This window comes from Hipposideros armiger, unplaced genomic scaffold (genome assembly GCF_001890085.2).
Source record: "Hipposideros armiger isolate ML-2016 unplaced genomic scaffold, ASM189008v1 scaffold_357, whole genome shotgun sequence".
NCBI lineage: Eukaryota > Metazoa > Chordata > Mammalia > Chiroptera > Hipposideridae > Hipposideros > Hipposideros armiger.
This window is the reverse complement of record NW_017731707.1, coordinates 1,452,788-1,465,578: the sequence shown is the minus strand read 5'-3', so window position 1 is coordinate 1,465,578 and position 12,791 is coordinate 1,452,788. Positions and strand designations below refer to the sequence as shown.

General features: G+C 36.5%; 1 protein-coding gene across 1 annotated transcript in view; it reads right to left on the bottom strand.

The window, feature by feature from the left end:
- Positions 1-12,791, bottom strand: part of MTTP (microsomal triglyceride transfer protein) — a 54,039-nt gene that overhangs the window by 25,631 nt on the left and 15,617 nt on the right. Inside the window, exons 3-8 of the mRNA XM_019661645.1 lie at positions 12,316-12,503; positions 10,893-11,036; positions 4,663-4,770; positions 3,337-3,453; positions 2,876-3,015; positions 1,002-1,152 (exon numbers count right to left, since the gene is read on the bottom strand). Coding sequence (XP_019517190.1) covers positions 1,002-1,152; positions 2,876-3,015; positions 3,337-3,453; positions 4,663-4,770; positions 10,893-11,036; positions 12,316-12,503 — 848 coding nt within the window. The remainder of the gene's footprint in view (positions 1-1,001; positions 1,153-2,875; positions 3,016-3,336; positions 3,454-4,662; positions 4,771-10,892; positions 11,037-12,315; positions 12,504-12,791) is intronic.

The window sequence follows — 12,791 nt, the reverse complement described above, 5'->3', positions numbered from 1 at the left end:
AGAAATTATAGTTCACAACATAAGAAAACATGATTGGTTTCATTAATCACTTTCCTAAATAATTTCCATCTCATATGACATTAGAAAACTATACTGGAACATTAAATGGGATAGAAGAAAAACAAAAAAAGGAAAACAAAGGTTCAGAGTAATGATTTTCTATTTCATTTTAGTTTTCCCTTAATTCACTTTTGGTATATTTGAAAAACTAGTATGGAATTAGTTCCTTGTACTTTAAGCAAATTATTATATTAGTTCTTGATGATTCCAAGGGAAGAGCATAATATCCAAAGGAAGAGCATTTTCTGGTAGCTACAAACAGGGCATGAAGCCAAGGGTCAGCTCTCCTGACAAGAGGTTAAATATTAGCAAATACTGGACCCTAGAGTCATTTCTGCGGCCACATGTCACAACTGATTCGTTCAATAAATGAAATTTCTTTTTAGCTGGATTAAAAATGTTACAAGATGATTTACCCTATGCCTTGGGGATGTGTTATCTCATTTCTAGCTGTAATTGTAGAGAAGGCTGGGCTGTGGTAAGGAAGTGTTCCCTAATCTAGGCAAAGAGCTTGGTGTCTGTTTTTAGTCCTCACAGCAATATTTAGAACACTGAGCTCAGTAATACATTTCACCTGTGGACATATTGCTACTAAGTGGCAGAACTTTCTGGATTCAGACCCCAGTCCATGCTCTTGATACCCTGTGCTCCCCCTAACTTTACTAGGCCTTGATTTCCCCTGTATTCTAAGTGATATTTTTAAGAAGCTGCCTTTAAGTCATAGTGTTTTTTATTTGAGATGAGTGGACAGTGATTATCTGTTAATTATTGTGTCATGCATCATCTCAGATGCATAATATTAGGCTACTATCATTAAAATTCATTGGTGACTGGTAGTTCACAAAATTAACTGAAACTTCCATTGGAGACAAAAGGCAAATGGCATTTTAAACCATGATCATTCCCATATTTGGTCACACAATGCAGTTTTTCACACTTACAGAAGGGCACCCTTTACACTTGTTCTGGAAGACCTGCCCCACGATGGGAAGGGCCTTGTACTTTGAATCAACTGCTTTAATTACGGTGGCAACTTGCTTTCCAGGTATCAGTCTTGGGCCTGCTTCAGTCGTCTTCAGCTCTAATTTCTGCCTATATAACCAAGGAAGAGAAATATCACATGAGCAGCATTCTATTGAGTAAAGAAGCTACTAATTGCCCTTTTTTGTTTCAAACAAGATACTGACTTATTCAAGTTGTTTAAGTCTTTGCATGTTTTTCAAACTATGATATCTGCAGCAGTAACAGAAACCTCAAGATAATTATGAAATCTTTCTGGAGCAGAATTTTATTCAAAGGTTGAAAATTTAATTCTGGGTTTTCAAAATATAATGACAATAATGCAGGGAAGCCAATTTGCCTGGATGCTGAACAAGATATGTAATGCCACCTCATTTGAATTTAGCCCAGCTTTCTGAAAATGATATCTTCAATACAACCACATGTCACTTATTAACTAAGACAGTTTGGAAATCTTTTTTGCCAAAAATGGCCTCAAGAACATTTTTGTCTTATATGCTCTTTTAGAACCCTGTCTCTTTTCCATCAAGAAATAGAGTCCACATCCCTCTTCTTGAGACTGGGCAGGACTCTGCGACTGTCCCAACTAATAGATGACAGAACTGACACTATGTGACTTCTAAGGCTAAGTCATAAAAGAGAATTCAGCTTTTGTCAGACGTGCTAGCAGTTCATGTACCTTTGGAGACCTGAGCTGCCATGTAAGAAGTCTAGCTACCTGAAGCCGCCATGTTGAGATGCCACATGGAGATGAAGAGAAATGCATGAAGAGCCTCATTAATTTATGTCTCCCCAACCCAGACACCAGAGAGATGAAGGAGCAACCTTTGAGCCAGCTCTGGTCAGTGACTATCTGCAACTGTATAACAGACACCAAAGCAAGGCTTATCTAGTGGGCCAGGGCAAGCCCCAGAATTATGGGAGAGAATAATAAAATGAATGTTGCTTTTTACACTACTAAATTTGGAGTGATTTGTTATAGAGCAATGGAAACCTGATAGACCTGATAAGTAATTAAAAATATTAATTTATTTGAAAATATATGAAAACCATAGTAGAATACAAAGTTCTACTCCAGATGAGACTTCAGTACAATTTCAAGAATTTATGGTTTGAGGCACTTCTCCCAAAATTTTACATTCATTCACTTCTGACATGAGGGCTACTTCAGAGGAAATATTTGAGAAACAATGGCTTAAGATATAACACATTTAAGGCTAGAAAATGTTCTTCTAAATTAAAATCTGAAAATAACACATACTCTTAGATTTAAAATTCCAGTTCTTAAGCCTGTGAGAACTATTCTGACCAGAGAACTTAACTCAAATTGAAATAACAAGTTTGAATACGTAAGTACTATAAATCACATAAAAAATTCTGTCACACACTTTACTATGAAACTTTTTATGTGTTTATTAACAACAATAACAACAAAAAAATCCTGAGGGGAGAACATGCAAATGCCACCACTTTTAACCCTAACATTGAAAACATTTGACAGAGAAATTAGAAAATAAACTAGAATGAATCAAGTAGATTGCCTTTTTAAAATTTAAATTCTATTCTATTAACAATTAATTTTTAATGAAATTCTATTTAAAAAACAGTAAGTATTTACTACATGCCATAGTTACTGTAGATAATGTGAAAAATAAAAGACAAACAAGATATAATCATTGCTTTCAAGGAACTCACAGTCAAAATGAGGAAGCACTATACACATTTAAAAACCAAATATAAAAATATATTAAAGAAGAGAAGAGTAAAAAAAATTAAAATTTCAGCATTGTCTTACTTTGATACTATTTTGCCTGCAATGGATTGTAGAAAATTCAGCCTAAAAGCATGAGTCTCTTCTGCCAGCACAGCTATAACAAAGCTGTCTTCTATCTTATAGGTAGTGACAGATGTGGCTTTTGAAGTTACACCCAAGATCTAAATAAATAAATAAATAAACAAATAAATAAATAAATGAATGTAGTTGTAACATGTAATCATCTTTTTATGTTTGAATTAAGTCAAATATCAAATCTTTTGATTTTCAAAGGTGCTTCCCCTTTATACTCTCCCCCAACATTCAAACCTATAACATACTAAAATGAAACTACTCATTTGATACTATGTGAAACTATACCCTAAACTAAAACTCATAAATGTTCCCAAATGATATCATTACCTTATTCTTCTATTATTTTAAATTAACTTCTACAAAATGTAATCCTTTGGCTGCTTCAAAGAAAATTATATCAATCATACCTGATTTCGAGTTGTAAATCCAGACCTTTCTATTTTGCATGAATCCAAGGCCTTAGTTTTGGTCACTTTGTCTTGATGAGCCTGGTAGGTTACTTGACAATCCCCAGAGATATCTACCTAAAAATAAAAGTAAAAGTATAATTTTGGGGATTCTCACATGGACCACTTGAATTCCAGTGGGAACTGGCTTGAAGGTTGGGGTCCCTAATATGTCACGGGGGGCTGCTCTTTTGTCCAGGCGGACAAGATCGGAAGACAGAAAGAGCCCAGTGTTTTCTGCAGCATGTGGATTCTTTTCCATCCTCTGGTTGAGCCTTCCTAGTGCCCTCTTATTGACCAGGGAATAATCAAGGATTTCCTACTTCTCTCTAATGTCTAATAAGAATTGGACAAATAGCCTGGTCATAATCAAGATCTCTGGTAAACGGGTAATTATGTGGCAAGGGGAACTGACTTTTAATGTTATATCTAGGCTATGTGTGTGAGTGTGTGTGTGTGTGAGTGTGTATGTGTGTGTGCACTTTGATTAGCTGGGTATGATTAGAAATCTTTAAAAATATGTTGGGTTAATTCAATTTATTATAAGTCACATCAACAAATTGAGCGTAGGCAAGTGTATCCCAATACAGACTCTGTTTAGCTTCTGTCAGCCTCCCTGCGGGCCTCTGCCAGCACCACGCCCAGCCTCCCTTGTAGCAAGCTAACTAACATTTCCTTGGATAGGCCCGCCATCAGATTTTTCTCACCCATCCCTGGGCTGTCTGAATCCAGACTAGGCAACTCAGGTTCAGCTCTGCTTTTGAATCCAGGTGTGGTACTGAACTTCGCTAGTTTAACCTTAGTTTCTTTGTAAAAGGATGTGGGTTGGTATAGACCAATGGGTCCTCAAACTGACAATGCATCCAAATTATCTGAGAAAACTTAAAATACAGATGCTCAGGTCCTCCCTAGTCTATTCAATCAGGAGCTCTGCAGTGAATCCTGGAAATCTAATTTTTAGTAATCTCCCCATGGTATTATTAAATGCAGTGATGCCACTGAAACACTCCCCAAGGTTTTATACACCTCTATCATTCAGTCATTCTATAGGCCTCCTTAGTATAACTGAGTCCAACTCTCTTTACCCTGTATTTGAGTACACATTGGTGTCATTGGCAATCTGTTTCATATGTAAGTAAGACTTTACCACCGTCAACTTACCTTTTCTGAGCATTATCATAGGAGTAACATTCTACTGCATGTCTGCAAGTAGAAATCCATACAAACAATTTTGGTAACTCTATTGACAAATAAGATTCTGGATTTTTAATAATATTAGTTAAGTACCTCATTGGTGGTGCCAGAGCTTAACTGCATCTGAAATAGGCTAGCCAGGCCTCTCTTGAGATTTTCTATGGCAACTGGCTCATCTTCATATGCATAGAAGTTTTTGACCTAAGGGGGGAAAAAAAGGACAAACATAAATGAAGCAAAAATGTATCACTTATCACATTTGGTTAAATAAGTGGCAGGAAAGGTCAGATTCTTACCCCTACCAATTCTGGGAGAAAGAGAGATCTGTTACTCCAAAGCTGGGATATCTTTTGTTGTGAAAAGAAGCTATTTAAATTCCTATGCGTAAGAAGCTGGACCAGCAGAATATGAAACTTGGGGAGACTGATAATGAAGGCTCTGAACATGATGGGCATAGCATAGGGAAGGAAAGAGAGCACGGGTTTAGGCTGGGGTTTCTGTGAAAACAAAGATTGCCCAAGGAAGAGAAATCAGGAACAGTCTCTTTGAACATGTCAATATGTTCTCTACCTGTAACTCTGCTTGAAACTAAAACTAACCAAGGGATAAATACAGCTAACACATAGGTTTTTGGAAGAGAATAGCAATCACCACTCTGGACACTGCTGAGATAACACAGCCACCAAGGGCTATGAAAAGGGCCCAGGCACAGCCATAATGCTCATGGGAGCAATTTCACATCGTTGACTTCCTCTGGCCCTCCAGGGCATTCACGCTTGTCTTAGGTATGAAGAGAGAGAGAAAGTGGGAAGATTTCAGGTTGAGATAGCTACCATTGCATGGCCTGCTCCAGGCACTGCTTTGAGTTTTCCTTCAGAAGGCAGGGAAAAGAGGTTGGGATGAGGAGGGCGACTATGATTTGACTGCAGTAGTAACTGGCTTATCTTGGCTTTGTTTCATCCTTGATATTATAGGCACAGGGGTAAGAACAATGTTGCATACCATTTTGATAATTTAGCTCATGTTTGAGAAACAAGGATAAAAATACAAAGATAATTTTCTGGAAAGCAGTCTGTCGTTTTTCACCCTGTATTAACTCCAAACAGATCACATGATTTAGAAATAGGGGATGGATAGAGCTTCTCTAAAAATTCCCAAGGTCTACAATAATTATAGCTTAACATTTCTACCAGAAATATCCTGAATGACTCCCTATTTTTCTTTAAAGCCAACCACAACTTTTCAAGTAAAACAGAAAGTTCATTAATTATGCAATGAATGCAATTAATACCAATCTGAACAATTCAGCCTACATGGAAACTCTCTCATACCTTAGAAGGAGATTATTTTCCCTGAATTATCCAAACAAGTGTCTCAAATCCCTGTTTTTATTTTCTACATATACTTTGCCTAGTGACAGATTTACTTTATCCAGCCAGCAATCAATTTTAGCCATCACACTGGACAAACCTATAAATGTTGGAATTGTGTTTGTCCAGGTTAAAAAGGAACTGGAATTGTGACCTCAGTGTCTGAAAATCCATGGTATCAGATTCTCAAACAAATCACTGACAATTTCTCAGATCCAAAGCTGAGTTTTGTAAACTGGGTCTTCTTGCTTTTTGGGAATTACAGTGTAACTTCCTTTTCAAATATTTGGGAGTATGATATCTCCAGATATCATGACTATTAGAGGTTCATAACTGGATCGCTTGAGCCCAAATACAGACAGAAGGGCTCAAACAGGGGCAATACTTATATGCCTATGGACGGACCATGACTATTTTGGACTGAGTCTTAATTACTTTAGAAAGCAAGTGAAAAGAAATACTTGTACTATCATCGGTATTCTCACTTTCTAGGCTACAAAATGTGTCTGAACGCTTTATAAAGTTTGACCTAAAATGTCAGGGAACCCAGTTCTCAGATTTAATCCTTGGACTATACATAAGACTAAGCACTTTTCTATTTCTGGCCCATTTCCATGGATCGAGTTTTGACATTGACCACTAGGTTCCTAAGGAAATGGTGTTAGACATTTTTTGTTTTCTGGAAAGCTAAACAATGTAAACTATGAGACATAAAGAGAATTTCTTTTTCATTCTTTCTATTAGTTTTTATAATTTCCGTAGAACTAGAAAACTGGACAGGTCTCTTTTTCCTTTGTATGACAGCTACCTTTAGAACATAAATTCTGTCCCCTTAGTGCAAACCACTGAGATCCAAAGTAAAGGCAGCACTGGTGTCCAAATAAACTAAGTGTTAAAACTGTTAGAATTGAACAGGCTTTCAATAATTAAAAAAATAATAAAGTCAGAACTTTGCAGTTCAGTCCATGTGCTGTCACAGCAGTAATCTTAAATTTATTATTTCACAACAGGAACTGAGTAAGTTTTATTATATTCAGGCCATAAAACTGATTTCTTCATTTAGTTTGAAATGAGCTCTGAACATCTGAGAGCACAGGGCTCTTATCTAAATTCACAGTCCCCAGAGCTTCTGGAGAGAGGCAGTGGCACAACCTAGTTACAAACTCAGCCTTTAACCCAAGAAGACCAAAAATAGAGAGAGATGGGTGAGTCGTGGGGAAGGAGATGAAGTGCCTCTTCCAGCCAAATTTTAAGGGTCCATTTCCCCTTGTAATCAGCAGGGATTATTCATAGTTTTTCCTTAGGGAGAAAATGGTTCTATACAATTCCTTTAATTTATACATTCTCTAAGAATAAAAGCAAGCAAAATTCCATTAACTGGCCAAATCACAAAATCAAACAAAAAGGATGCCAGCAAACAGAGATTAGTCATTTTATTTGGTCTACTCAGCTGGAGTTATGTCTCTAAATGTGTGTTTGATATGTATCTAAAGACAGAACATAGCTAGGAAATGGCACCCTGGAAAAGAGACAAGTGAAAAAATACATGAAGAATTACATTTTCAAGGTGTCACATTTATTTTGGAGGTTGAGTGTGTGTGTACAGAAGCCACACTGCCAGATTCAGAGAGCAAATCGATGGCTAGAAATAGGGCTGACTCAGCAGCCACATAGTTAATTTAATCAATACTAACAGTGAAAACCAGAAATGGAAATCTGGCAAATATCCAGTTAACTGGATGAGCATTTCAGGCCAAGAAAGAATTTATGCTGTAACTTGAGGCATCTTTTGGTTGTCAGTGTTAATCAACTTAACCAGAAAACTGTCATGTTTCCAACTTCATTTATGGTTTGTAGACAAAACTAGAGTCATGTCCAAACACACATAGGGGAGATGAGTGGGTATGCAAAAAAGATGTATCTAAGTATTTTAATGGGCTCTCGTTTATAATGTAAATATGGGAGCTTAAAACAGGGGCTCAGGAAAGACAAAAAAATATATGTTGATGAGCATCCTTGAAATCAAAGAAATTTCAGGCAGTAAAACTTAATTTGAGGTTAGGGTAGAAAATGGTCTTAAAGAAAACTGTCGATCAGCAGTTCAGTGTTTCCTTTCATAATTTCTCCCATAGTAAGCTAAAGTGGGACTTTAAATAATGATCTTTCTGAGAGCAATGTAGCTTCTAGTGTGATTCCACATAGTTTCTTAGTCTCCAGGGTCATGTTTTTCCAAAGTACTTTATCGTATAATTGAAAGATAGCAGCACAGTGCACTTTAACCTATGGCTACAGTAAATCATCACAAGTCATAGCTCCTGTAAAATTGGCAAATTGGAGTCACTGAAATAATGATGTGGCAGCTCTATCCCAGCCTTTGAACAGGGAGGACATGGTCTTTTTCGTGTGTGTAACAAAAGACTTTGTACTCAACTGCTATCCAAGGGGCTATAAAATGATTGGTTGTCATTAAGACTATAAATGCAATTAATAATTTATGGGCCCAAACTTTTTGCCAGATTGGCAGGCCAGAGAAGAAAATAACAGTATTTGAAACAACAGCTTGACTTGGAGCTGATGGGTCCTGGAAAAACACACTGTTCCCCAATAAAAATAAAAATAAAAAACAGAAAAGAACAGCATTTCATGTTGCTAAAGTTGTGCCATATGAAAATCAAGTGAGTTATTAGATGTGGGGAAGAATAAAATAGGAACACTACAAGTCAACCAAAGAGGTGAAGTTTCCCAAATGCTTTCCAGCTAGAAGATAGTATAACACAGTGGTTTCCAGCATAGATTCTAAATTTAGGCCCTCCTGTTTTAAATCCCAGTTCTACCACTTGCCAGTTGTTTGACCCAAGACAAGTTTCTTTACTTCTCTTAACTTTGGTCTCCTCATCTATTACAAGAGGATGATAAAACAGCAACTGCTTCCTACGACTATCCTGAGGAAAAAAGAAATAATTCATGGAATGTCTTGAGTCAGTCCAGGAATTGAGTGCTCTATGTTTTAGCTCTTATGAAGCAAACAGTACAGGAAGCAAAGCCTTTCTCAAAGTCCAACTCATTTTTGCCCCATATAACCTTATTTGTCCATTCTTTTAGTTTACAAACATTTATTGCATTCCCACAATGAACAAGGCACTGAATATATAAAGACAAAATTGTTGCCCATGAGAAGTCTACTCTGGCTGAAAGGCAGACAAATAAAAAGAGGATTACAATACACTGTGATAAGTGCTTGGACAGAAATAAGTCCAGGGGAGTACAGGGTTTGAGAGAATGTTGGGAAAAGCTTCCTGGAACACCAAGTCAGCCAGTGCAAGGCATGACTCTGGGTGCTTTGGGGAGGAAGACAGCGGAAGGGCATGAAGGTGAATGGAGGGCTGGAATAGAAAAAGGAGTGGGAATTTTCTCTGCTGAAACTCATAATCTAGCAATGAACAAAATTATCAAAAGGGAAGTGATAGTGCCATGAGTGAGCTACAAAGTGCAAGAGGGTTCTAAAGAGGGCTGGTTATTTCCAGCTGGCTAGAAGAGTGTGAACTTTATGGAAGAAAGGTCCTGTAGGCAAAACCTGAAGCATGGTAAGTATTTTGACAAGTGGAGAAGAAAGAGAAGCATTCTTGAAGTGGTAATTTCATATTTGGTTGTAGGATAGGTGACCACAAAACAATCCTTCTTGTGAGTCCCTTTTTAGTACTTCATGTAAAATCGTGCATCATGATGAGAAGTGTATTACATGTCTGAAATTTATATTTTAAGGTATTTGTTTTCATCTTTACTTTTAATCTAGAAATTTTGCATCTGGAGAAATTTTAGAGATGTGTAGAGTTTTAACTTTAAGAGTCCCTTTCTATTTTTCTACTTTAGTTCCTAAAATTGACCTTTCATCTTTACTAATGCATTTTTATGCATATCAATGTAATATCTATACTTTTCATAAACCCATATATATATATAATGCCTAATTCATTGATCACAATTGCTTCTCAATTCCACACATATTAAGATCATCTTAACACTTTGTAAGCGGGCATTTTCCCGCCAAATCGCGTCGTAACAAAGAGGTCTCTATACCTGAGTTAACTCGTCTGCGCTTTGGTATAAAAAGTGCTATGACGAGTTTACTCGTTTCCCGCAAACAATGTGTTAATAGACTAAAATCAAACTATAAGTAATGTACACTTACAGAGTTTTCTGAGCTAATTTTCAAATGATTATAGTGTTCATTCATTACTTTAATATATAAAATGTTTTTCAAAGTCATAGTTTTAAAATAACCTCTCAATGCTTTTTTAAAAAAATCAACTCTACCTTAGAAATGCCATATCCTTTCAAAATCTTTAATTTTGTACTTTAGCCAGACATCGATATTCTTTTTGTGGGTTTTTTTTTTGTTTTTTGTTTTTTTTTTAGCTGAGCCATCCTGCTACCTGTTGGCAGCTCAGCGGCTGCTCAGCTCGGGCTGGACTCGAACCACTGTTGCTCAAAGCTCAAACTCTTGAGCGAGCTCTCAGACATCGATATTCTTATAACAAGTTAATATCACTTATCTAAGTTAGATAATTTCATTATCATAATTTGTCTACTTTCCTGAATTTATCCAATCATCTGTGATGAAATTCTGTGTTACAATATCTTTGTAATCCTTTCTAATGTAATAAGAATAAACCTTTTAATAATCCCTCTCATCAATAAACAAATACTTGGTTCTGCTATAAAGATTTTCATAAAAATAGGGAACATAGATGGCTAGAAAATTAAGTGTCTTCAATGCCTTGATTTACTTCTGCAACACTTAATTTGCAATCTCTATTTATTTAGTTCTTGAGAAAAATTCTATTTACCATAAAAGTAGTGACACCATAATCACCTAAAAATAATTTCTCCTGAAGGAAAGAAAAATATGAAGTTGGAGAAGAAAAGATGTGGGATCCCCAAAATCACTTTTACCTTTCCATGGACTAGATGCAGGAGCACAGGTCTTTGTAAAGCTTCCAGGTTTTCTTTTCTTATGATTTTGGATGGATTTTTTCCTTTGAAAATGCTCTTATCTCCCCTCTTCTGATTCACATTTTCAACGTTTACATCCTGTATCTGGAATCATAGAGAGAAACACATTAGAAAATCTTTCTATATCATCAGAGTCTCTTAGAAAATAAAATGGTAAATCAATGAACAGGGTTGGCCATATTTTCTTCTGTTGTTTTTCAATTCATGATTCAGAGGATCTAGCCATTAACTTTAAAAGAATGGAGAAGGCATTCAACAATTAGCTTTTTGAATTTCGTAAAAATACTGCTACTTAAAGAAATCTGTGACTTCAAATTTATAATAATTGTGATTAGAAGATGGCTCTTTTATGTCATTATCACTCTTCTCATTCATTTTGAACTGTTGCTATTTGCCTGATATATTCACTATCTGTACCATTTGTTTGAAAGAAATCCTGCCCCATTGTACTTCATCTGTATATACAAAATTAAACATGAACAGTCTGATTACTGAACAAGGAGGGACAGAATGTTTTCTGCAGAATGCTGCTCTATTGAGAAATGGCTTGGAGAGGTAGATGAAGTTTTGATCCAACTTGGAAAATACAACAGCTGTTAGAGACATCCAAAGAGGCAAAGATCACTTGTTAAATGTATTCCAATGACACCTCATTATAAAATATAACAGCAACTACTTCTCAGTTACAATGAAGCAAATTTTGGTCCTGTATACATGTTTCACATTAACATGTAGAGGAATAACTGACTTTACAAAAGAAATCTATTGCTTTTAGGTCCTTGAAAGGCAAATATGGAATCACCATATAGTAAAACTGGATGAGGTCCCAAAGGCATATGACCTCCTTTCTCAACCCATAAATCTAAAGCATCATAAGTGGCCAAACACTGCCATGCAGAGGAGCACCTGGTTCTTTCCTCAGGAAGAATACAGAATAAGTTTGCTCCCTCATTGGTAATTCCACCTTTTATTTCAAGAAACTCAGGAAAATTGGGAGGTCCCAATTTATCTTTTCTTTCAGTTAGAGTGGCCTCAATTGTTTTTCACATGACATGGACTCTTGACTCCTCATACCTAGAACATTTCAAATGGATTCTAGTTTAATGTGCTTATTAATATGACATATAGAACTGGATACCATACTCCAGTTACTCACCAGCATATGCCTGCTTTTGCCTGCTTCAACAATTTGGAAACATTAGATCACTTTTGATTAGCAATAACTTCAAAACTGCAGATCTACTCATTTTAATGATAAACTAAAAGAATATACAACTAGGAACACCAGAGCCGTAAAATGGTATACTTCTCAAAGACTTTGCTGACAGCTAATGTTTGCAACTCTCTGGTAGAAAATGCCCACCGTGATTTGGATCAGTTGGTCATCATCACCATCAGGATTTCTCCACAGTAAGACGACGTCCACATCGGATGAAATTCGGTAACCCACACTGTCTTGGAGTTTTCCTTTGCCCCGATTAAGGAAAACTTCAGTGGAGTATGTGAGTTTGTACAGCCGGTCATTATTTAAGGAGAGACCAGTTGTGTGACCTGCATAAAGATAGTGACACAAGTCAAGTCTTAGTTGTAAGGCATCCATCAGGCCAGGGACTATGCTTTCTTGCCATCAATGCATGCCTCATCCAGCACAGTGGTGCCAAGTGGGAGCTTAATAAATATTTGCTCAATGAAAAATGGTTCTACTTCTCCATCTGCTAAAATCATTGGCTTGAACAACAACAACTAAAACAGCAACTAACAAACAAATAAGCTTCTATTTCAGAAATCTTAGTTTGTACCCATGGTCAATCTGATTATCTAAATATTGCCCTGGTTGAA